The 26,533-nt window shown below is 41.0% G+C and overlaps 1 protein-coding gene across 11 annotated transcripts in view; it reads left to right on the forward strand.

Moving 5' to 3' along the window:
* Positions 1-26,251, forward strand: part of ARHGAP12 (Rho GTPase activating protein 12) — a 697,283-nt gene extending 671,032 nt beyond the window's left edge. For all 11 annotated transcript variants that reach the window (XM_069648062.1, XM_069648064.1, XM_069648067.1 and 8 more), the window contains one exon: positions 24,630-26,251. In XM_069648062.1, the coding sequence (XP_069504163.1) occupies positions 24,630-24,804 (175 nt within the window). In that variant the 3' untranslated portion in view covers positions 24,805-26,251. The remainder of the gene's footprint in view (positions 1-24,629) is intronic.
* The last annotated feature ends 282 nt before the right edge of the window (positions 26,252-26,533 follow it).

Consider the following 26,533-nt stretch of genomic DNA (forward strand, 5'->3'; position numbering starts at 1 on the left):
AAGACAACCGCGGTATCCACATCTGCGCAAACTGGCGATTTGCGATCCCATCAAAATCCCGTGCCAGACCAACCTACTCACTCCACTGGGATTAACAGTGCTCCCACAACCTTACTCGATGAACTTGGCAGCGTGGCTCCTGAAGTCAGAGTTCGGAAATCTTAACCTGCCACAGAGGTGCATGGATATCCTCACGGAGGCACGAAAGCCAAACACTAGACACTGTTATTCCGACAAGTGGAGGAGATTTGTAATTTGGTGCCAGTCTAAACAAATAAACCCCATAGAATGTAGCCCATCTGACCTTCTGAACTATGTGCTCCACTTGCTAGACTCGGGGTTAGTATTCAACTCTATAACGGTCCACCTGGCGGGCTCACACCATCTCCCACAATAAAGTATCGTGGTGGAAGGTACCTCTCATCAAGGCATTGATGGAGAGAGTAAAGAGAATCCACCCTCCAATTTCAAACCTACCGGCATGATGGGATCTCAATGTAGTACTCCCTAAGCTCATGGGACCTCCTTTCGAGCCGATGCACAAGTCAAGTCTTAAGCACCCGACTTAGAAGACTGCCTTCTCTGTGGCTCTTACTTCCATAAGAAGAGTTGGTGAATTACAAGCATTGTCAGTGCAGGATCCTTTCTTTGTCATAAACAAGGACAAACTGGTTTTACATACTCATCCTAGGTTCTCTCCTAAGTTAATCTCAACATTTCATGTAAACCAGTCCATTGAGCTTCCAGCTTTCTTCTAAAACCCAAGAAGCTCAGCTGAGGTAGAACTCCACACACTAAATGTAAGGAGGGCGCTCCTTTACTATGTAAACAAGACCAGACCGCTAAGGTAAACAGACCAACTGTGTGTCTCTGTAGCCCCAGGCAGAGAAGGGGACCGCATTTCCAAGAATGCCATCTCCAGATGGATAGTCTGATGCATACAACTGTACTATTCCCTCTCAGACAAGACACTTCCTTTCACAGCAAGACCTCACTCCACAAGGAGCACAGGAGCTACTCTGGCATTTATTGCAAATGTCCCCCTAGACAGCATTTGCAAAGCAGCTACATGGAGCTCAGTACACCCCTTCACTCAGCACTACTGCATTGACACTCATTCCAAGACAGATACACAGGTGGGACAAGTGGTTTGAAAACATCTGTTTGCCCTTGAACCTTCTCACAACTCACCACCTTCTCCTAACACTGCTCACTAATCAATGCGCAGCATGGGATCTAAGCAGATTCCACAATCCTCAGCAGGGATACATTACTCACCATAATCGTATTTCTGATGCTTGTATCTGGTTATATTCACATGCGCCCACCCTTCTGCCCCTTGGAGAAAAGGTGCATGGATAATTATGAGCATGTCTGATACATATCTGCTAGGATACACCTGTACTCACGCTACACTTCGTGCAACCTCATGTCTGAACAAAACAATGAGGGACTTTGACACGTGAAGGACCATGGGTACATTGGACGTCACACTAGGCATAGTATTACTGGCACGCCCTGTTGGCAACCCTTTTCGCACTGTAATACTCCACAGCTTTTACTAGATTTCTGCCCATGCACAGCATGTGAATCTAAGCAGATACAAGCATCAGAAATACGATTACAGTGAGGAATGTATCATATATATATATATTTCTGAGGTTTGTGTAATCTGCTTAGATCACATGCTATGCATAGGCCGACATCTAGTGGAAGCTGCAGAGTATTAGTTGTTGTTTTCGAAATACGAAAAGGGACATTGACAGAGCGTGCCAGTAATACTATCCATAGTGTGACGTCCACTATACCCATGATCCCTCGCGCATCGAGGTCCCATAGATTGTTTTTTTCCACCATTGTGAGCGGTCGCTTATCACAGAGTGCAATTTCGGCGTACGCCATTGACTTTATAAAGTGATATTAATAGTTACTCTTTGTGTCCTTTCTTGGCCGCTGTGTCGCAATGCGGTTAAGAACTCGACGAAGAGAGGACTGACTGTCGGACAAAGACGAAGATCTTCGCTGGATTTTGATCGGCCTTGGAATGCCCACCGGGCCTAGGCCCTACAGTAGGGAGTGTGGGGGACGGTCATTACAAAATGTATATTTCCACCCCTTTCCCTAGTCGCCCTGCTACCTACCCCAAACATGGAGAGAACTCTGTTTAAATTCTGCCCGTCCTGTAATAAGAAATACACGTGGCTCGATAAGCAGTGTGTGTGTGCAATCTACGCCTCAATAGAGACCACAACGAAACTCACTGTCGAGCGTGTAAATTGCTTCGACCAAAAACTCTAAAAGACCACAGGACAATGCGTTGGGCCCACCACGCCATGCAGGCCGAGGCTGCCATGGAGGTGGAGGAAAAGTCCAACGCCGGCAGCGACGACTAGGGCAACGGGGTACATCTTCGTTCCCCAGGTCTATACCCCGACCCTAGTAGACAGGCCGGCAGCTCTGTTGTGGGGACGACACCCGTATAGTTTAAGTTGCTCAACCCCTAGGAAGAGCACTTTTTGGGCGGCTTATAACTTTGCTCCCCTGGACGAATCCTTACCAAACTTTGCAAAATAAGTATATGGCTCGGAGTTTGGTGCGGTTTTGTCAAGGGGGGAGGAGGGAGAGTTATAGGGGGGGTCCCAACTTTTTTTTTTTTTTCCATAGACAACATTTTTGCTCACGTCTACAGCCCAAAGCGCCGAACGGATTTTCACCAAAGTTCGGCCAGCAGCGGCAGCCTGGTCCCGAAAGTGTACTTTTGTACATTTGGTGTAAATCCGTCCTTTTTTTCCTGTTTTTTTTTTTTATTTTTTTCTAACAACTACCAAAAAGTGGGTCCAAAAAAATGTGTGATATCTGGGTTCGGTCTGTAGACGCATTTCCCTGTTCGGTTGCATGCACCCTCTGATTGGATGGTGAAAAGCTGAAGTGCAGCAGATGTTTGGGAACGCCTGCCATGTTGGATTGACGGTCATCCCTGGTGTCCGCGGAGACCGCTGTACAAACATTAAAGAAACACGACATTGCACTTATCAAACTTATCAAACAATCTCTGGGGTGATGAGGATGGGATGGGATATGGCAGTAAGAAGCCAAAAAAAAAGTTTTTCACCCCGAAAGTCTGCGAACGCTCCGGATGTTCGGGGACAGTCCTGTGATGTTCAGAACACTTCACATGTTAGAGGACATCTATGCTTATTTTTGCATTACAGGGTTGGTGAAAAGCGGTTCTTGGATGGCTTATAATTTTGGCGCCACTCAATGAAACTGCTTGACATTTTGGAATTTTATTCTAGACTTGATTTTGAATGCTTTTGACAAATCTGCACAAAGGGTTGCAAAATAATTTTAAATCTATATAAATGTTTTTGTAAAGTTTGGTATTTTCTCAAGAGGGGGCTAAATTAGAGGAGGGTCACAACATTTTTAGGTGGTTTAGAACTTTGTTGCCGTTTGACGAATGTGAACACGTTTTCAGAAAGATTATAGACCCAACCTTCAATATTTGTGTAAAGACTGAATGGATTTTGTCAAGTGGGGGCTAAATTATGACTTTTGTATGTACATACATTTTGGCACTTTTGAAAAAATAAAACATGGGCGGAGTTCAAGCAAAATCGTGTAAGGAGCATTAGCAAGGACCTTAAAGCATGGTTTTGCAAATGTGCCCGTGTTTTATTTTTTGACAAGTGTCATAATGTAGGTACAAAGAATAGTGATATACCTTTGGTGACTGGTGACTGAGGTATAGCCTGTGGCCATGGGCAGTGGCCATATTGTCCGTACAATCTGGCTACTGGCCATGACCGCGAGGGATGAAAAATGGTGTTAAAGTGGCCATGTCCAGGTGGGACCGGCTATTTGGAGATATTCAAAAGTAGGATAGGTTTGAAAGGGAAAAATATGTTCTTGTGGTAATATGGTCATAGGGTTCTGACTTCGCCTTCTGCAGGCTGCCATGGAAAGGGTAGATGGGCTCTGTACGGAGCCCCGTCGTCTCTATCCATGGTGGCCATCTTGAAAAGGATTTTCTTTCCTGGTGTCCCGCTGTAGGAAGAAAATCTATTTTTAGCACCCCGCGTTCCCGCTTTGGGAACCAGTGGTGCTAATGGCCTTTATCCCCCATTGCAGGGGCTGCAATGGAGGATAATGGTCCTGAGCCCTCGCTATTTGTTTATAACGCGCCAAAGCCTGCAGGCATCAGGGTACACACAGACACTTTGCGTGGGCCAATAACTTGGGCTGCCAGGCCATTACCCCCGTTCCAGTCCCTGGAACGGGCAATGAACGTCACATTATTCCCATTAGCAGAACACAAAATGCTTATAGTAATGTTGGAAAAACGTTTTGAGTCTATGTAATTTACTGAGAAATGTAAAGTAGATGGAGTCTATAAGGAGCTTTTCTTTTGTTGTTTTAAAAAAAAATGTTTGCAGTATAGGCTAGAACATAAGGTGAGGGGAAATGAGGGAAGAGGCACCAATCACTAATGTGGAGGGGCAGGTGGACGGGGGGGAAGAGGTTGCGCATGTGTTACTTCTAAGGTAGTGGGCCGTGTTTCTTATGCTCCTTGATTACAACTTCAAACGCACGTCGGAATTGCTTACCCTGCAGAGTGGTGTCTTGCAATATATACAGAGGACTGTTGTCTTCCAAAGATATGGATCAACAGCTTTTATTGCTTGCACGGTAGCTGGTGGGATTTTCTGTCCCACAGAAGTAGCCTGTGCGGTTACAGTATTGGTTGAGGAAGATGATGTGAAGACAGCCTACTACTTGCTAAGAAAGGAACACACTTTCTGAGAGCATTGTGGTAGTTGGATTTGGTGTGGCCGTGCATGGAGATGGTCCCGTTGGAGTAATGTCCAGGTAGTCCGCGACGGAGTACAAAGTTGCACTCTGTGCATTTCACTTTTGTAGCTTTAGCCTTGGGTACATTCCCAACAGTGGTAAACAACTGCCACACCCATGATTCTCTCTGGGTACTAGAGGTAGGCCCTTCCTCTACCTCATCATCTTGGTCCTCTTTATTGTCTTTGGAAATATTGTGCTTTTTTTGTTGTTTGGGTCCTCCAGCTTGTGGTGATGGTGGCTCTTGGAGAGGAGGGATGGCAATAGCTGATGCCATTTTTAAGATAACTAGCAGTTTTGCTAATATTCAAGTATGTGCTTTGTACTAAATTGTTAATGGATATTGAGTAAGAATAGGTGTAGGAGCTCTGCAGTGGAACATTTTGAGCTTGAAAGTTCCTGGATCAGTAGAAAATGCAGTTTTCGAACTGTCCTTGAAGCAAGAACCCAAACGCGTAGTGCAAACGCGTTCATGGACACACCATCATGCCGCGCGCAAACGCATGGTCACGTGGCACTGTCCGGCAGGTCCACAATGACGTCAGAAGTTAGCGGACGTCGACAGAAACAAAAACTGTGGAAATAGTATAGAAGTGTTAAAAATTAGGCTAGAAGTTGGGAAATAGCAGAGTTTTAAGGTGAAACGTTGTAAATTGGACAAAAACATCGCTATGTTGGGGTAAGTATGATATTAGTAACTTGTAGGAAAATAGCATGCACTGGTAAAAACCCACGGAATTCTCTGAAAAAAAACTGTTAGACGTTAGGGTTAAGTTGCACTAATAAAAACCTATGAAATTCAATGAAAAAACTTTTGTTAAAGGGACGTTATGGTTACAAGTAAAACTGAAAAACCTCAGAAATTCGCCAGTTATGGTAAGCTAAGTAATCGTAACTTGCGCCACAACCGTGCACTGCTAAGACTAACACCCATGACATCAAAGATGACATCACAAATGTCATGATGACATCACACATCTGGCCCACTCTTTTGTTCATTGAAATATCTAGGCCAGGTGGTTTTGTTCACTGACGGTTAGAATATTAAAATTCAAAATTTGCTGTATATCTAGACGTTAACCTGGTCATATGTTCTTAAAGTACTTTCCTTAGGGTTTGGTCTCAGCTCATGGTGCACGTACATGGAGCAATAGGCACACCTCAAACCCACAATTCATTTGTACACATGAAGATCAACTTTAATGCTATTAACATTTTCTGATGATGAGGTTTCTTTATTCCTTACTTTAGTTTCCCTGTATGTGCCTCTGATTTGTATTCATTGTGGGTCTTCATATGTATTGTTTGTACTAGCACAAGTGTGTAGTACATCTTGAATTGTTCGCTAGTTATTACATGTTTAACATTACACAATCACCCTTGATGACATGTAATCAACATTATAAACAAAACCCCTTGTAGGGACTTTTCATCCAAATTAATTTCACATGTGACATAATCTGATGTCCTGGGTGTTAGTTTTAGCAGTACACGGTGGTGGTGCGAGTTATGGTTGCTTAGCTTACCATTTCTGAGGTTTTTCGGTTTTACTTGTAACCATAATGTCCCTTTAACAAAGTTTTTTCATTGAATATATATATATATATATATATGTGAGATATATATATTTGCTGTTTCCACAGGAAGAGCCCTTTTTGGGTGGCTTATAACTTCACTCTCCCTGGATGAATCCTCACCAAACTTTGCAAAGAAAGTATATGGGTCACTGAATTTTTTGCAAAGAAATTATATGGGTCACTGAATGGGGAAAAAACTTTGCTTACACCTACAGCCCAAACTGCTGGACGGATTTTCACCAAATTTGGAAAAGGAGCAGCGGCTTGGTCGCGAAAGCTTTTGCAATTGGTGAAAATCCGTCCAGTAATTTTTTATAAAATGAGCAAAAAATAGGTAAAAAAAAAATTAGTGATATCTATGTTCGGTCCGCGGACACACTTCCCTGTTCGCTCCGCGGACAGTGTCCTGATTGGCCAACCGGCTTGCGTCATGTCCGTGGACATGCAACGTGTTCGTTGATTGGACGGCGAAGAGCGTGAAGCCCGTCAGATATTCGGGAACGCCTGACATCTTGAATTCGCGGACAGCGCGGTGAAACTTGGTGGAGACATGCTATTTAGTAGAGTGTGTTGGTGGGTAGGACTGTTTGGGGTGGGTGGGGGAGTAAGAGATGGGTTAAATCTTGTATTTATTTACGTGGTAGATCTCCTTGTTGTGTTCGATTTTACGTGGACAACACAGATGTCCTGAAATGTTCTAAATAAATGAAATGGGGGTGTTCTGAGGACACTATGTCCAAACATATGGTTCGTAGGCAAGTTGAAACTGTCCTAAGAACACAAGAAGTGTCCTGGGATGTTCATCAATAAACAAAATGGGAGTGTTCTGAGGACGCTACATCTGTCCGTATTGTTCGCAAGCAAGCTGAAACTGTCCTAAGAACACTCGCGGTGTCCTGAAATGTTCGCAAGTAAACACAATGGGAGTGTCCTGAGGACGCTGTCCGTATTGTTCACTGGCAAGTTGAAATTGTTCTAATAACACATGATGTGTTCTGGGATGTTCGTAAATGGACGAAATGGGGGTGTCCTGAGGGCGGTATGTCTGTCCGTTTTGTTCGCAGGCCAGTTGAAACTGTTCTAAAAATTCATCATGTGTCCTGGGATGTTCGTCAATAAACAAAATGGGGGTGTCCTGAAGACGGTGGATGTTCGTACTGTTCGCAAGCAAGCTGAAACTGTTATAAGAACACTCGTGGTGTCCTGAAATGTTTGTAAATAAACTAAATGGGAGTGTCCTGAGGACGCTGTCTGTATTGTTCGCTGGCAAGTTGAAAGTGTTCTAAGAACACATGTCCGTGGACATTAAAAGTGCCCATATGGCATAGTCAAAATGTTTGACTCTATGGGTGTGATAAGCTGCGGTGGTTGTGGCCAGGGCATAGAGTCTTGGGAGCATATCCAGATGGCCATGCTCCCAAGACTCTATGCCCTGGCCACAACCACTGCAGCATATTACACCCATAGTGGCTTATAACTTTGGGATCCAAGAACAAATTTATAAGCAACAAAGTTGTAAGCCACTATGGGTGTGATATACTGTGGTGGTTGTGGGCAGGGCGTATACTCTTGGGTGCATGGACAACACCAAATTTATAAGCACCGAAGTTAGAAGTCACTATGGGTGTGATTTGCTGCGATGGTTGTACTTATTATAATATACTTACTGTTTGGTTTAGTAACTGAAGTACATGTATTTCTTGTTAATTTCTGTGATAAAAGAAAAGATCATGTTAGTATAATAATCAACATATTTTTTTTTTGACCCTCCGATTTAGTAGATTACAAACCAGTGTGCTGTGCAATTTGCTCAGTTTCTGTGTTTGTTGCTAAAATCACTGGCTCTGTGGGAGAACGAAAAATCCATGTTGGATTAAAAAAAAAACTTTTTTTGTTATGCTACAGTCTATTTGTTTGTTTTCAGTGTTCACTTGTTGTTTCTGGCTAATGCTCTATATATTGGCTTGTTGCAGATTTTTGGAGCAGTTGGAAACCTGTTGACATATTCTAACAGTATATTTATTGTTATAACAAAGTGGTATTGATTTATCTGTTTAGTTGTTGTAGAATCTTGGGGCAGTTAGATACCAGTTGGCATATTCTAACTATCTATTTTTTTATATAATTTAGTATTCATGTATCTGTTTAGTTGTTGTATAATCTTGGGGCAGTTAGATACCTGTTGGCATATTTTAACAGTTTATAGTTTTTTAATAGAAGTTTAGTTAAGGTTTAAGTACAGTTTAGTTAATACATTTTGGTTTTAAGAAGATTAAATAAGCGTTTGTAAGATTTGCAAGTAATCTCTGCTTTAGAGTAATGGTACTATCATTACATTCAAACCATCCACATTTTTATTTTTATATATGCAATATAGTGACCTGCATTGGTTGTGTCTCCTGTGTGGTAGATTATACCTATTGTTGTGAAGGTTTTCTTACCAAGTGATAATTGACCATGTGTGAATCCAGTCAGCTTGCAGTTGTTTTTGGTACCATCTGCATTGTAACGTAAAAGCATTAGTATTACGTATTTACTATGTGTTTGTATTAGTAAGGTGGAGCGATTATCCGAATTGCAGGTACTACATAATCTACCATGTTTTGCATGTTGTACAAGTTGCTGAAATGGAACAGATTCACAATTAGGTATTGATACATACACGAAGCACTCATTGGGGATTTGTTCTTGTGTCACATTGTTCAGAGAGTGCATGTAAGTTTCCACATGTATGAAATCTGGAAGATTTCATTTATAGGTATGTTTTTGTTTTCCAGTACTTGTAGTAAGTACATTAGACATTCTTGTGGATCTTCCTGTGAGTTTAGTGAATTTCACCATTCCAGCACAGTAGTCCAATTGTCTTATTCAATAAACACTATACGTGTTATTAGGATTGTTTGTTGCATTTCTATGAAGTACTAACATTTGCAAACACAATTGTTCTGTATTGTGTAAGTATATGTTGTCAACAATTGGTGGTAATTGAAATAGAATATTCATTGCTACATTTGCATATCAACTTACACCAATTATATTTGAGAGTTTAAATGGATCAGGTAATTCTGTATCTGAGTAATTTTTTTTTAGTTTGTCTTCCTTCTTCGACGAAGTACCTGGTTTACTTTCCCTAATTGGTTCTTTTTTGCTTGTGGTACTTGATGGTGGTTCTTTTACTCTCTTTTGAGGATTTTCAGTGATATCCTGTTGTATTTCTGTTTGATTTAGTTTTCATTTACAACGTTTTACTTTTTGAGGAACAGGACATGTTTTTAGATGTGGGGTGTATATAGAACAAAGTCTATTGTATTCTAAAATGCAAGGAATATCAGCGTTTACTTTACTTCCATCAAAGTTGATTAGAAATAGACCGTCAAGTGTATGTAAGCGTGATAGTGCTACGTAGCTCATGCCTTCTTTAAAGACTGCGTTACCAATGTCTATTAATGCTTTGTCTAGGGTAAAACCTTGTGATTTATGAATGGTGACTGCGTATGCAAGAGTTAGAGAAAATTGTTCTCTGCGTACATACATGTCTTTGAAGAGAAGGAATTGAGCTGTTGAGCCTCCCATCCTTTTTTACTTCTGAAGGTTTGTCAAAGAGAATATTGACAAACTGAATGTTGTTGTCACGTGGGTATGTTTGAAAGCCAACAACTGTACCCATTGCTCCATTAACTAGTCCTTGCTCCACATCAAGGTTATATTTAAGCATCACTCTGCAATTTAAGGATAATTTTAATATTTTTTCCAACCCAGCTGTGTTGGAGATTGAATGTTCTAAACTATTTAGTCTTGTTGTGGCTTGCTCACACATGGGTAGTGTCATACCATGTACGTCTAGTTTTTCTGTGGTGCTAATTTCCATTATTGGTTGCATTTCTTTATTTAACATTGTTTCATTGAATTTGAAACAGCTTGCAAGAGTAGGCATTAAGGCCATAAAATTGACATTTTTGTGGGCTAATTGTTCCATAACATCTGTAGCACATACATTATCGCCATAAAGTGCATGAATGTGCCAGGTTTTCAATCTTGCTTGTGCTTCTTGAGATAGTATACCAACTCTAATACTTTTTAAGATGTTGGCATAAGTGAAATCTGCAGATTGCCGCATATTTTGTGTTAATTCTCTGTATTGGAAATGTTGCCAAAGGTTGACATTTCCAATCCTGCCAACAGTTTTAAGGCAGAGTTTGTGTCCTAATGTTTTAAAAATAGGCTCACCTTTCACTGGTGTCAATTGAAGATCATCTCCGAAAACAATAATGTGTTATCCTGCAAAGAGCTGTTCGTAGTTTGTTTTGAGTACTTCTTGTAGTCTGAGGTGAATCAAAGCCAACATTAGGTTGGAGACCATGCTCACTTCATCTATTACTAGCATTTTCATTTGTTTTAATACTCTGCGTAGTTCCATTGCAGTTTCTGTAGAAAGTGTGTAATAGTCTAATTTGTTTTGGTGTTCTACTGGCAGGAGTAGTAATCGGTGTAAAGTGACGCCGCCTATGTTGTAGGCAGCTAAACCTGTGGGGGCAGTGACAACTGCTGACAGTTTGTTGTTTGTCAATTGTGAAGGAACTTACTGATGATTTTGATTAAGAATGTTTTGCCAGAACCAGCTTCACCACTGACGTACAGTAGTATAGGTTTGTAATTTTGGCAGGTGCATTCTTTGTTTTCATGTTGTGCACCATGTGCAATTTCTTTTGTTACTTCTTGAAAAATGCTACGTTGTTCATTGTTTAGTTTTGATTGTAGTATAGTTAAGTCTTCTTTATCTGTTCTCTACTTCTGTCATAGCTAATTCTGCCTCATTTGTTATTAGTGGCCCTCCCAGTGGTTCTTGGCTTCCTGTTGCAGAACGTTGACTACTGTCAGGAGTGTCCTTATCTAGTTGGGCCTGAAGTTCTTCTTCATGTTGCTGTTCATTGTACAACATTGTTTTGTACTATGTAAAGTTTACATCAGTTATAGTGCTTTCCTTTGCTTTGAAAGTGTCTTCATATGAGTCATAGTTATCTAGTATTTCTTCTTCTTTTCTCCATGGTTTAAATAGTTGTAGCAGGGACATGTAATATAGTTCTTTATGTTGAGGAGTCTTTAATGACAATTTGATATGATTACTTAAATTTCGTTTGTTGCGTTTTACTAAGCTGCCTTCACAATTTGTCACTCTGTATTTACCCTTTTTTTCCATCGGGTTTTATATTTTTGTATGTGAAGTTTTGGGCGTTGTGGTATAGACACATGGTTTCCAACGTGTTACTTCTGTTTGGGTAGTATGTGTCCAGTAAATTGTTTTTTAAAATGTCTTGGCTGTTGGGATCATGTTTGGCTGTTGTTTCTATATCTTCGTATGATTTTAGAACTCTTTTTCTAGATTTAGCAGGACCAAGACTTAGCCATACTATGTTTTCAGATTTTCCATACAGAACAGTACCATTTAAACGATCGGCTGCTTCATAGGAGCCACATTCTCTATGGGAGAGCATTTTTATGCCCAAGCTGTATAATTTCTGAGTGTTTTGTCTGATGACAGGTCATTCCAGAGGTCTTGAAGCTCCGTTTTTTCTGCTTTGGTTAAGTATGCTGTAACATATCGTGCAACTGCAGTGGAATTGTCTGCAATGTACTGCACATCTATGTTTGCGCTCCGTAAGTGGGCAATGATTGCATTGTAATCATTGATATATTTTTCTTCTTCTGTTCTTTTTATGTAATATGTATTTTTAGGTGATTTACCTTTAACACTATGTCTAACTGAAGACATGAAGTTGTTCACTTGACCTGTTTTTGTAACCGGTCTAGGGAAACCAAAGCGGCATTTGGTGTAGTATTTCCCTTTGTTTTTGTATTTGCGACGACAATATTTGCCACATTTGTGTCTTTGAAATTGTAAAATTTGTGCATGAAGATCACTATTTGTTGCTTCTGATGGAATTTCACAAGTGATACATTTTTCAATAAACTGTAAAACAGTGGCATCACTGTCTTGACCGAATTTAGGAGCATCTTTAATCCATAAAAGCATGTGGATATGTGGTGCTCCTCTAGCTTGGTATTCTTTTCTCCAAAAGAAGTGTTGCACTTCTCCGAGGGGAGGAGTAGTTTTATTACAAATAAAGTGTAGCATAGCAATGAAGCGATGGTGAAAATATCTTGAAACATTAACAGGATCTAGAGAACAAAGTTCTCCAGGTGTTAGTATATCTATGTTTGTTTTGTTTTTGTTTGATATGCGTAGGAAATCATGTAAATCTTCCCATGAATATTCTACACAACTTAATGTAAGAAAACAAGCGGGTGGGCCAAGGTTTCTTATCATACAACGTACATCTCCATGACGTCGAAACCAGTACTCTTTAGTACCACGCATATTTGCTAATAGATTTGTAATATTTGATTGTAAAACCTCCTTTTTGTTGCACTTTTTGTAATAATTGTGTAGCTGACATATTTTGAAAGTGGGATCCTGATTTTAGTGTGTGCAACTCAGCAACATAAAGTTGCTAGTTCACTTTCAAAGAGTAGGTGGAATATGTATTCCCAGGATCTTCAGAATACATCCGTAATGAGCGGTATTCTGATGCTGTTATTTGAATAGGTCTATCATCGTACCTTCCTCCTTTGCCAGTAGAAAAGAGTAGAGGAAAAGCACTTGCTTCTATACTTTTTTCCCATATGCTGATTGGTGATCCTTTTGTTTGACACATTTGGTAAGTTTCTAGTGCATCTTCTACAGTGTCATTAGAGTGCAATGGGTGAATTGTATAATGGTCTAAAGTATTGGATATTGTAGCAGGATCTAGGAGCTCATATTGACCAGCTTCGTGTCTCTTGAATAATTTCAGTGGTATCCTTTGTTTTCTTCAATATTAATTTCTTTGTAGTATTCATTATTGTCTTTTAGATATTGCAAGGCTTGTCTAACTTTATGTAAATCTACCAGCTGTTGCCAATTTTTTTTTGTCTTTTGTAGGTACACCATTTACTAAGATAATTAAAGATTGCACCATTGGACGTTGCACTCCTAGAGTGTGCATATTTTCTTTTAGATCTAATGGTAAATACACTACTTTTCCCCAAATACATTTCACTAATTCAGAGGGAGGTAATTTTGCTGTTTTAGGTTGAAGGAGTATTATTGCCTGAAAGGGGTGCACTGTTTGATTTGTGAGGCTCTCATATAAATTGATTTGTTGTAGGGGTTTTGGTAGTGGAAATAATTCCAAATTATTTGTGATAGCACGTGAAGGAGTTTGGTTGTTAAGTTTTGTAGTGCAGTAACTGCAAAGTATTAAGGGGTCACTTATTTCGTATTTGTTTGAATTAGCTTTTGCTATAAGGTAGAAAGCTTATTCAAACTATTTAGAATCTTCATTGTCTTCTATTGTGTATGTTAGGTCTACAGTTTTTGTGTTACTTTTATAAAAAGTTTGACGGCAGCATACACACACATGGTTTGGTACTTCAGCAGATGTACTTTTAAATTTCAGTATTTCTTTTTTTGTATGTGTGTAGTAGAAGGTTGCCATGCATATAATGGTTGCTAATTTGCTTTAAAGCCATTTCATTCTGTAAGTGGCTTTCACTTCCAAAATATTTTTTCTGGATATAGTCGATTTCTTCAAGTAGGTCTTTTGCTGTACCATGTAGAAGAATGTTATTTAAAATGGCTAGTGCTAAAGCAGGACTTATAGCATACTACAGTTTATAGACTAGATTTCTTATAGTTGAATGATGTGTTGATATCATTTTGATATAATGGAAGGTGGTTTTGCAAGTAGGTCCTGAAATGCAGGCCAATTAATGTCCTTGTAGTCCTGTGTACTTGCGCACTGGACAGGTATCCATATTTTGCAGTAGTTTAATTTTGATTTTGTCTTTGCCTTTCACATATTGATTGAGGAATTGGCGTAAAGACTTGAAAGATTTTTTGGGAATGTTACACATTGACGTGCATGGCCATTTGTATTCTAGACGTTCTGATTCAGTTGAATAGAGAGGTAATTCTAAGTTTTCTGGGGATATTTTTGTAAGCAGTATTTCTTGTTCCATTATGGTGGTATTAACTTTTTCATAACCTCGTCCACTGCTATGTATGGCAATTGTATTTGTTTGCTTTTGTTTGTATGCTTCTTTATTAAAGTATGGTTCTGTGCTCGTAGTGTGACTCCGCTCACCTCCACAGATACTTAAGAAGTTATTTCTGTTGACATTTCGTTTATTGAGAAGTCTTTTTTTGTAATTTAGTCATTAGTTTGGTTAGTGGTTTCATTTTGTTTAACACTAAAATAACTTTCCTTTGAGAAGGATTGCACTGTCTATCAACGCTTCGAAGGTTTTAAGAGTTGAGTCTGATTTCTCTACTGTTTTATAAGATTTTGAAGGGTGTTCTTAATGTATGTGTGCTGTGTGTATGAGTGTCTGAGCAAGATGATAAAGATGTATGTAATGGTGTGTGATTGTGCATTGGGCAACTACAACTAGTTGGGATGGGGATTCTTGAATTTATGTGCTACTAAACTGGGGTTCAGATGACGGTAGAAAGTAAGCTAGTGGTGTGGAGAGGTACAAATAGTAAATCTAATGGTATACAATTAAAACAGTTTTGTTCTATAATATCAAAATTCTAGGGGATGAGTTGGGTCATTTGTGTGTCGAAAAGTAGGAAATCGTGCGCCATTCTGCCTGTAAATCTCTGTGTAAGAAATGGGGATTTGTAGACAGAATGGTGCACAATCTCTATTTTTAGGCACAGAAATAGCATGAATTAACCTTACAGTGTGTTTGAATAATAGTACAAATAATATGGTGGTATTCAACTTACATTTTTTCTGAAATGAGCAGGTTTCTTCTTAGTAGTTCTTTGTACTTAAAATTCGGCGGCTTCTTTTCAGGAGAATGGTCTTCACTGCAATTGTAAAGGAAACAAATTAGTAATTTTGTTTGTATATAGCACTGTTTTTAATTTAGACATAGATTTTTTTAATTGACATTGACCCTCAGCGCCTTCCTCAAAACCATGAAAACTATCTTATTCACATAAGATGCGTTGCACCAGTTGAATACATATCATATGTTCTTAATGCATAAACTGTATTGTAATGACGAACTGTACCAACCTAAATATCATTTCTATGCCTTGTAGAATTCATAATGTACCACTGAATACCACTATTTCTGTAACTAAGCTCTTGTAAGTAACAGTGCCTCAATGCCATGGGCTGCTTGCGCACTATATAAATATAAGTAAATAAATAAATTAATACATTTTTATGTTTTTGTATTGTTCTTTGATATTTGAACATACTGTGTGCATGCAATTTTGTTTGAGTATGTTAATTCTTTAAATATGTTAGTTCAACCTGCTTTGAAAATGTGTGTGTAAAAAAATTAAATAGCAGATAGGTTTGGAAGTGACAGTTGATTTTAGGAGATGGAAAAAATGACAGTAAATTCATTTTATAGATTATACAAGCTGAAAGTCAGTTAATCTGTTTATATGAATCTATAAGAATTGTACATGTACTATACAGAAAATATGCATACCTGTAGTTTGTGTTCATGCATATGGCTATGCATGCAGCTGCAAGTAGAAATCTTGGAGACTTGTGCAGTATTTCTTGTAGAAGGTGCTTTCCAATGATATGACACTTGTACTCCGAGAGATTAACAGTACATTTGAAGTGCTGATCTATGATGATGCAGTTAGATGTAGAGGTCTTGGATGTGATTGGTGGATGGTCTTGTGACTTCTTAGCTATATCCAATGAGGGAATGGCACAGAAAGTGAAATAGAAATGGTAGGACTGTCCATGTTACGATATGTCCGCGGACATTGCGGTAGTCCGCGGACATTGCGGTAGTCCGCGGACATTGCGGTAGTCCGCGGACATTGCGGTAGTCTGCGGACATCGGGTGTTACATCTGGGGATTTTGGGTTGGGGAGCCATGAGAATGAGCAGAGAAAGGGATTGGTCAGGAAAGTTTAGTGGGTGTGTTGTGCCAGGAGAGAGTTTCTCAGATACTCTTTTTGCTGAGAGAACAGATGGCTATGGCTGTGTGTTTCAGAAAGCAGATTGTTTGGATTTTGGGATACTCGTGGATACATTGGTTGAAGGTGCATGCAGAAAGCGGTGGAGTAGCTGTAGATCTTGGATTCCCACATGTGGAAGTGCACTGGCATGGAGTTCGTGGAATGGAGTGGTTGAACTTGCTACCTCTCTGTGCTACTTTGGAGACAGAGCAACATCTAGACATAATTGTAATTCATTGTGGAGGGAACAGTTTAGGACATGTCTGGAATTTCTTTGCAATTTGCAATGAAAGAAGGACATGGGAAGGTCATGGCCATGTTTCCAAATTCTCAAGTAATTTTTTCACGGATTGCGCAGAGACAAATGTGGCTTCGTTCTTCTTCATCTGGTCCACAAATGGAGAAAGCAAGGCACAATGTCAATAAGGCTGTTTGTGCCTTTCTAAGAGATTTTGGCATGTCCTCTTTTCACAATGAAAATATTATGTTTCGTAGTACATACATTTTTTGCAGAGATGGAGTCCATCTTACTTATGCTGGCAATCAGATTTTTCTGAGAAATGTACAAAATGCATTGCGACCTTTTTTGGAATTACAGCATCCATTTTGTAGTAGGTGTTGAGCATTTCAAATTTTTCAAACGCAAACACACACCACCAAAAGGCTCTTTTCAGAGCCACCACTTCCTCCCAGATAAAACTGCAATGGTTATGATAGGGCAGCACTCCCAAATTTTAGATGTTCGCGGACTGTCCGCGGACTTCTAAAAAATACACATGGCCCTGCTTCATTTATTTTCACTTCTATTTTTTAACTGTTAAAGGCGGCTCTGAAAAGAGCCTTTTTTTAATTTTTGTTTTATATTTTGTTTGGTTTTTTATAAACACACCAGGAGAGGAGGGGAAAGGAGGGTAGGGGGGGGACACCAACCACAGGGAAAAGAAAGGGCGAGTGGAGAGAGGAAGATTTAGAGTGGGTTTTACTTGGGTAGTGAGCAGATCTTCTCGTGCTCTGAGACAATAGCCTCAAAAGCACTACAAAGTCTCTCCCCCTGCAGAGTACTGCGTTGCAGTACATACACACAACTGTGACCCTCGAAAGATAAGGGTCATCAGTATAGCGTATGGCCTGTGAGGCAGCTTGAGGAATACGCTGTCCCACAGGAGTGTTCCTTGTGGTGACAGGATCGGAAACGCAGTATGAAGTAGAGGAAGTCAACCTGCTACGCTCCTCGCAATGTACAACCTTGCGAATGGCCCCAGTGTGGAATGACCTTAGGTGTCGCCTCATGGTAGTTGTCCCAAACCTGTATGAACCAGGCCTCCCGTGACTGAGTACCATTTTGCACTCATTGCAGGTGACTGAGTACCATTTTGCACTCGTCGCACGCGCCTTAGGACCATTACCACGAATGGTAAATAACCGCCACACCCAAGACTCACGCCGAGTGCTGGTAGTAGGGACTTCCACTACCTCATTCTCATCATCCTCTTCATCCTCCTGTGCATCCTCACTCCTGTTCCCCTCTTCAGGCCCTTGGGGAGGTGGTGGTGGTGGTGGTGGTGGTGGAGGGGGTGGGGGTGGTGCTGAGGCAGATGCAGCACCAGGTGGCATGAGTGGAGCCATGGAAGCCATCAGGTTCGAGATGAAAATCTGCAAAGTTGGCAACAAAATTTGCTGTGTTCTGTAGGATAGCCAGAAACACAATGAGAATGAGCTCTAGGGTGCTCTTTTATAGGGGTGCTTGTGCGCGGTTCGCTGACATGCGCGCTGTCCGTGGACAGATCGAACTAAAAAAAGGGTTCAAAAAGTATGTAGAAACTCAGGATTACTATGTTGGGACTTGTGCTATGGTGAGTTTTTTATTGAAAAATATTGTAGATTGCTTGAAAATGTAGTTTTAAATTGTTCGGGGACACGAACAGTGTTCGCAATCAGAACACACGCTCAGCGTGGGCGCGGTCGCATGATAGGCTCGCGAACATGTCCGTGAAGGGAGCGGGTGTCCGCAGGACACCAAATGTACTGAAACTGTTTTGCGCATGTGCCGTTGTGTTCTACGGACACTGTTCGGGTCCTAAAGTGATTAAAAGTGCGTCACAAGTGAAACGAACAGTTACGGACAGGCGTTTGTTCTTAGAACAGTTTCAACTTGCCTGCGAACAACACGGACAGGCATAGCGGCCTCAGGACACCCCCATTTTGTTTATTTACGAACATCCCAGGACACCGCGTGTGTTCTTAGAACAGTTTCAACTTGCATGTAAACATTACGGACATATGTAGAGTCCTTGGGATGCTCCCATTTTCATTTCTTTACGGAAATTCCGGACACCCGAACTGCTTTTTAAAAAACGACAAGAAATAAATTAGGACACAATATAATAATTTTACTTTATTTTACATGGATGTTAAATTTATCACAGATAAGGTGAGGCAGAAACAAACAAAAACAGGAGAATTGGGGGTTTCAATAGGATTTATATGAGGTGAAGGGATGGAAATCTCATCAAAACGTTTTGGTTCATGGAGAGGTTTTGGGGATCATTTAGTGGGATATGGTGAGTGGGGACAGGTACATGTGGGACACAATGGTATGTAGTTTGTTTCAAGTGATCCTCCACAAAGTTTTTTAAATTGTTAAAATTTGCCATGAGTAGGTCCATTTCTTCTTCTATGTGCTGAAGAGTCTTATCCAATACTGCTTTTTCTTTAGTATTTTCAATTTTTGTATGGTCTGTACAAAAAAATGTATATGTTAAATGTATATAAAATATGTATTAATTGGTTTATATAGTAAAGTGTCTACCATTAGGTTCACTATCTTCAGACATTTCCTCATGTGGGAAATGCTCCTCTAGCCACTCCAGAGTACTAGAAATTTCTGTGAGAAAAAAAACATATCACTTTTTTTGTATCTAATACAGAAAGTTAACAAATATGAGTAAAATGCAGTATACTTACTAGCTTCTGGTAAGGTGTTTTCTGACTGGTCTGTAGATCTGCTGTTGCTCTTAGTTGTGGAGTTTCTGTGAGGTAATCATGTTCGAAGACTATCTTTCTTCTTTTGGTATATTCCATTTTAGAACATATTGTATTTAAATTAATGATTAGTGTGTTATATATATATATGGGTTACAATTCTTATTTATTACTACATATAATGTGTATGTGTGCTCGTTTGTGAATTTGTAAAATGTTCATATGTTATGATATAACAATTAAACCCCCCAGACTTTTTGGGTAGTGGTGCTGTTGTCCGCATATGTCCGCGGACATTAAAAGAGTTAGCGGACATCAAATTTAGTAGAGGGGGTTCAGTATGTTCTATGTTAATTGTACATAAAGTCAGAGTTTTTGTTGTTAATTTGTGCTACTAAAAACCTATGAAATTCAGTAAAAAAACATTTAGTCTTAGCAGTGCACAGTGGTGGCGGAAGTTCTGGTTGCTTAGCTTACCATAACTGGGGAATTTCAGGGTTTTTTTTGGTTTTACTTGGAACCATAACGCCCCTTTAACAAAGTTGTGTATATATATATATATATATATATATATATATATATATATATTCACAAACCCCTTGAAATCCAGAGCATTTTGGAAGTCGTGACCGACTTAACTCAGCGTGCTCCCGTTGATGTCACCCATAATGCCATCTTGTATGTCATTGTGAATCCCTAATCTTATAATACGTATGTGCTCATGGGCTTTGTAACGGTCATGCGCTGAATTATTAGGTAGAAAAGCAGGGGAAAACATACCTTTCCCTGCCTCAACTAAAGGTGACTGTCACAATGTCCGTCAAAGTAAGTGTCCACCATCCTCTGTCAAGAAAACCTTACTTGTGGCCCTTACACTATAACCTGAAGAATTACGTGGTAGTGTTCTGATACCAGGAGAATGTCTGCCTTCTCCTGTGTTATGGTTAAAGTCTCCATTCCATATTTCCTCCTGGCAGTCAGTCTCAAGCAGCCTGAAGGAATGACTCCCTCTTTCAGGTTACAAAGTTCCAAGGCAATATTCACTTTGTAGACCAAGAGAATGCCTCCCTTCTCCTGGCGTTCAGTCTCAAACTGCCTGGGGAATAACTCCCTTCCCCAGGTCACAAAGTTCCAAAACAACACCTGTTCCCTTTTCGGTGTGCTGGGAGAATGTCTCCTGGTTTTTGGTCCGTCTCAAAAAGACCTGCAGGAATTACTCCCTTGCCCAAGCCTTGTGGACCTTCCTCCTGGTCCACGTTAACAGGAGAATGCCTCCCTTCTCCTGGAATTTGCTAAAACAATCTTTTACAACCAGGATGAATGACTCCCTTCCCCTGGCATTATCTTCATTAGGTTTTCACACTTGCAACACCAAGCTCTGAGTGTTTTGAGGGTCCGCAACCCTAGCGCCTTTCTTCTTCTTTGGTCTGGCCCACTTGGTACACCAAGTATTGCCACGAGGAAGATGGCTCGTATGACTCTTGATTTGGGTCCTTGACCCTTCCCTGAGCCAGTGGGCTTGTGCCTGCCACTTTAATGAGGGATGTACCCTCGGCGGCTTCTCAAATGCTCTTGGGTGGCAGGGGGTCTCTGACCTGTCCCTGCTGGTCTGTGGGGTTATTCCTGCCACTAGAGCAGTGGTCTTCAAACTTTTTTGGCCGGGGCCCCCCTGAGCAAAATTTGGGCAGTTCGGGACCCCCCAGAAATGCCAAATGGACAGTATATATTGCGTGCCGTCACCTGCTCCCATCAAGGTCGCTGGGCTCCCTCATCCCACTCCTACCCAGTCCCTGGTCTCTCCCCACCCCATCACACACCCTGGGCTCTCCCCGCTCTGCTCCCACCACTATCCCATGGTTCCTGCCCATTGTGCTCCTGTGCTCCCACCATAGTCCCTGGGTTCCCCCCATCCTGTTCCCAACAGAGTCTGAGGGCCAGTGGCGACTGGTGATTTTTTTTAAGTGGAGGGGCATAACTATTTCCTCAAAAATGCCTTAGTGACCGATCTTAGTGAGGGAGCCCAAACCAGTAAAGGGGGATTCGGGGGGAGGGGGGATTTTCCCCTTGTGAATTATTTTTAAATAATGGGTTAAAATGTTGCATTGTAGAGCATACTTTTAACAACAAAATGGGTAAATAGCCAAACAGTTTGCAATTAGTGCTGGGGGGGGGGCCAGGTGGCAGGAATGACATTTTTTTACTGGACATCTATGATAGATGTCCAGTAAAAAGATGCCATCCCTGTCCCCTGGGCACCACTGGGCCTAACACAATCAACATGATTATGTGTTTATGCAAGGCGCTGCACATTCATACAGCAATCACTCCATCATTCACACGAGCATCCATCACCATACACTCACTCATAACATAAGCATACACGCATCCATACACATGTTTAATTAAAAACAATGAACATAAACGTACCTTCTGCATTGGCCTGCGTGTGCAAGCTGAAACGCCCTGCTCCAGGCTGCTCTGTCCGTATGTGCGAGGAGGCGCCGGAGCTCCCCCTCGGACATACAGACATGCAGTGCCCCAGCCAGCATTTCCAATGAGATATGCAATGCTGGCGAAGCAAAACGCCCCAGCAATTGCATGGCTCAGTGATCATGTGTGGCTGGGGAACTAAACTGAACTGCCAAAGGGAAACAGTGTTTCCCTTTGACTGTTCAGCCAGCCCAGGAGCACTCCATCAGCCGGAAAAACCATAATGGGTGAAGGGCCACTGGGTGGGTGCCCCCTTGCCATTAAGGATGAGCCGCCAGGCTCGGACTGGTCTATAGGGCAATGCCTGTACCAAAAATGTAAAATGCTACTGTGTGCCAGTCAAAATGGGCCACCATTTTGGCCAATGTGGACCAGTTTGATGAGTGAGTTAACTATGCAGTTAGTACTTTTGACCATTGTTGCTGAATATATCACAATTTACTTACATTTGAACACAAAGCACCCCCTTGGGTACTATTGAAACAGTGTGCGTCATTACAAACCTGGCGGTAGCTGTGCTGGTAAAAACGGCACGGCTGCCGCCAGAGTTGCATCTGGGTCGGCACCCGCGAATGGGCAATTACCGGGTCATGCAGAGTTAACAGTGCCGGTGCATCTGATGAGCTGTGCTCGCGGGTGCCGCACGGCCTGCCAGATCAGACCTGGCGGGCTGTCAGGCACCCGCGAGCACAACTCTTACTATGGCGGTACGGTAGCAACGGTGCCGGTAGCTTACTGGCACCATTGTTACCGTACTGCAATAGTTGTAATGAGGCCCAGTCTGTGACTAAAGGAATGAATATCCATTTACAACTGTGGGCCACTTTTTCATTGTTGCCTGAGACAGTTACATGCTTCAGCCCTACCATGTGAGCCACCCGTGCCCATTTCTTCCAATCTAAAAAAAGCTTTTTTTTTTATTTTATATTTCATGCTGAGCTCCCAGGGATGCACCTGCTTTTTTTGCCCTTCGGTTGTTTCCATGTGTTGGACGGCTCCTGTGTGCCCACTGAAGATGCAGCTTGGATGTTCACTGCACACATACACACCTCACCACCCCCCCCACCAAACACCTGGCTTTGACACAGGAGACAAACCCTTCTGTATTCGTATACTTTGTTGTCGTTTCTAACAGGCAGAGTCCTTTGTTGGTTTCCCCTGGGTAATCCTTGGATCTTCAGTGCCTCTTCATCTCAGTACCGGCCTGGTTAGTACTCCAGTTGTTCTTCATCTCGGTACCGGCCATTGCCTTAAGATGTTCTGCTTTATAGCAATAGACAGGCTTCGAGTCGAAGTAAAGAGTGGAATCAGACAAAGGGACTAAAGAGAGGTAGGGGCGTGGTGTAACTTGGTACGCTGCCCTGTAGGTAGTTGTCCTCCTCCCTGGGGATGTAGGGGGGGTCCCTCTCCATGAGATCCTCCCTCATTATACCACCCCCAAGAGGACTATTGGGTAGGGGCCTCACCGACCTGGCCACATGGTAAAGGGCTCCCCCTCAGGGACAAATGACATGAAGTGAATCGTTACAATGTCCTCCCGCTTTCTTAAATCCTTCCAAGACCGAAGTCCTCTTCCCCATATCCTCCCCCTAGTCTTTCGTTCCCTCCGGCAGCTCTTCCTTTTTCCTCATCTGCCCGCAATTTTGGTGTTTTGATTATTTGCTCTCATTTCTCCTCCACTGCATGAGCATGCTGCTTACATTTCTGCAACTTATGTTGTGCCTGCCCTTATCTTTCCTGCTAAACTTATCATCTTTTCCCGTATTTTCCTCCCATCTCAACTATTGCTCTGCCATTCTACTTGATCTTACTTCCTTTCACCTCTGTGTTCTGTCTGCAACTCTTCTACACACCTTCCTTTTCATCTCCCTCCCCGGTCCTCCATATCTCCGATCTCAGCTTTGATTCCCCCCTTTGATTCCTGCTTCCTCCACTGTCTACAAATGCCAACATGGTCTTGCTCCCCCTTACCTGTCTTCTATGGTCTTTCTATTCTCCCCCTCGATTCCTCTGCTCTCAATTTCATCCTTCTCTCCATATATACACCTAGCATGTGCCATTTCGTTTGTCTGATACTTCACTCTACTGACCCCAAAGCATTGGCACCCGTTGCCACTACCCATCCGCGCCTCCTCCTCCACCTCATCTCCATGTCCTTCGCCTTTCCTCATCTCACCTCTAAATCTTAATTTCTCTCCTCTACTTTACTCCTTTATCTGAATTTGACCGCCATTGACAAAAGCGCACAATAAGTCAATAAATATAAATACGTATACCATAGCATTTTGAGGCCGCTACGGTGGTGATTTGGCACAGTATAAAGGAGTTCTAACCTAACAAACTAACTAAACCCATGCTGATATCCAAAAGCATTTTAAAGTTCTGCTCATCTGAGCTATATGAGCAAAGTGAGGTAGTGAATGGTCAAGTATTTCAAACACTTGAATTCTTTATTCAGTATGATGTGATAAGTAGCCTTGTGTGTTCCTTTAAAGAAAAGTTATTCTCAATGTAATTATCTCCTTTTCTTCAGCTCCTAATCTATGCTGTTTTTCACGTGAATTGGGTGATCTGAAGTGACTTGGAGAAATCTCTAGCATTCTTTTGTAATGCAAGAACATTGAATGTTTGCCTTTGTAATGTTTTCTCGCTTAATAAGAACTAAGTGTTCTTTATTCTCACCCCTGTAGAGTTGTTGAAACTGGTGAAAAGAATCGGATGAACTATCAAAGCCTCGCTATAGTATTTGGTCCGACTCTATTGAAGCCAGAACATGAGACTGGTAACATTGCAATCCACACGGTTTACCAGAATCAGATCGTGGAACTTATTCTGCTGGAATTCAAAACTATTTTTGGATGCTGAAATTCCCAGCATGACGTCCTCAAGAACAGACCATGAGACAGCAATTAATTCTGCATAGAGCTAATTTCAATTGTGGACCAATCAGCAGATCAATTATTTTGCACTTTTGGGGCAGGGGAGGGGGCAGAAGATGCAGAGGTATTTGAACCTTTTGATTTCTTAACTATATTTGCAAGTTATTTTTCTTGATCATGTGTTGCGAATATTTCAAAACTTGCAATGGACTGAATTTTATGCAGCCAAGCTGCAATCCTGGTATTTACACTGGATCTCTTGATGAGAAAAATCAAACTATTGATTAACCTCATGCTGTGAATAATACCTTTTTGCTTTTATTTTTTGAAGTTATGTCTGCTTTACCGTAGGATGCACTCTTGGAAATCTTTTTGGGGGCATTTCTTGGAGAAATTGTCATGGCGTGAAACAGACTTACACCTGTTGGCATTATTTGTGCAGTTTTCCTGCATGTAGTGACAGTTCTCAGTTCTAGCAGTAAGGCTTTTGGTTTACAATAATCCTGATTCTTATTGAGGTTTTGCTGCTTTTACCTAAATGCAGAGGCTCCATTTGTGGTATTTTTAGATGTACATATGTGCAACTTGTTAGTATTATTTTCAAACACTGAAATCACAAGTGTTTCCATGCGATGAGATTTGCTGTGTGACAAACTGGAGTTTTTATTAAGTATACAGTCAGTAATTAATGATATATCAAAGTACCAGCTGTATTTTACCAAATCGCAGCTATATGCACTACTTGCTGACAATATGATCTAATATTGTATTGTGCCCTCGGTATTATCCTGTGATTGTAAATCATTGTGTTAATGTAAATACAAGCCAGGAGGCCCAATGGTCCCTGTCCGTTGTATATAGTATGTTGTATAGTCTCAAGGTACCTACTAGTTTCATTTCTAATCCTGGATATACTAACTACAGCTAACCCATGTGTTATCTGTTGGAATTTCACAGATCATTTTTTTTTTTTGGGGGGCGGGTGGGGGCTAACTGTGCACTTTTGTTTTTAATTATTTCATTTGCAAGCAAACTCATGTGTGTACGGCAAATGGTACTGGAAAATAATTTTTAGGCTAGTAGTAAATGCTTAAAACACTATGAAAGCCTTTGAAGTTATTGAATATGTACAAAGTATGTTAGTAAAAAAGAATCCATAAAAAAGGGTGTGTTGTATTACAAATTCCGCCATTTGTAAGTAATGGAAGAAGAATGGTGTGTGAACTGATGAATATTTTAAAGAGGAGAGAAGCGGAATGGTTGGAGAATTTCTTTACATTAATAGTGTAAACTGATTTGTAAAATAAACTGGTTTGGAAGATTTTGTTACAGGGCGCATGGTTTGCTGACTTTTTTTTAATGTATTTTTCTAGACTAACTGCTGAACATGACATTTGTTATGTAAAATCAGAATAAAAAGTTCATATTTTGGATTTGTCATGGATTTATTTTCCTTCATTGCCACAGGGAAATGAACTCTTGCCCTTGAATACCAAAAAAGTTGTGTTTAAAAAGCTGAATGGAACGATGGTGTATTATTAATGTAGAAATCCATAGCTGCAGTATGGTCACTGGCAGAATACAGAATACACTTAGTAGGCAAGTTCATTCGACATGGTGGTTGGTAATAATTTAATCAGAAAGATTGTGGATATATTACCTTTTTTATAGTGTGCTAAATCACCTCATTTAGTGGTCTGACTGCCATGACTTGT

Source organism: Ambystoma mexicanum, chromosome 2q (assembly GCF_040938575.1).
Source record: "Ambystoma mexicanum isolate Mex_15411 chromosome 2q, UKY_AmexF1_1, whole genome shotgun sequence".
NCBI lineage: Eukaryota > Metazoa > Chordata > Amphibia > Caudata > Ambystomatidae > Ambystoma > Ambystoma mexicanum.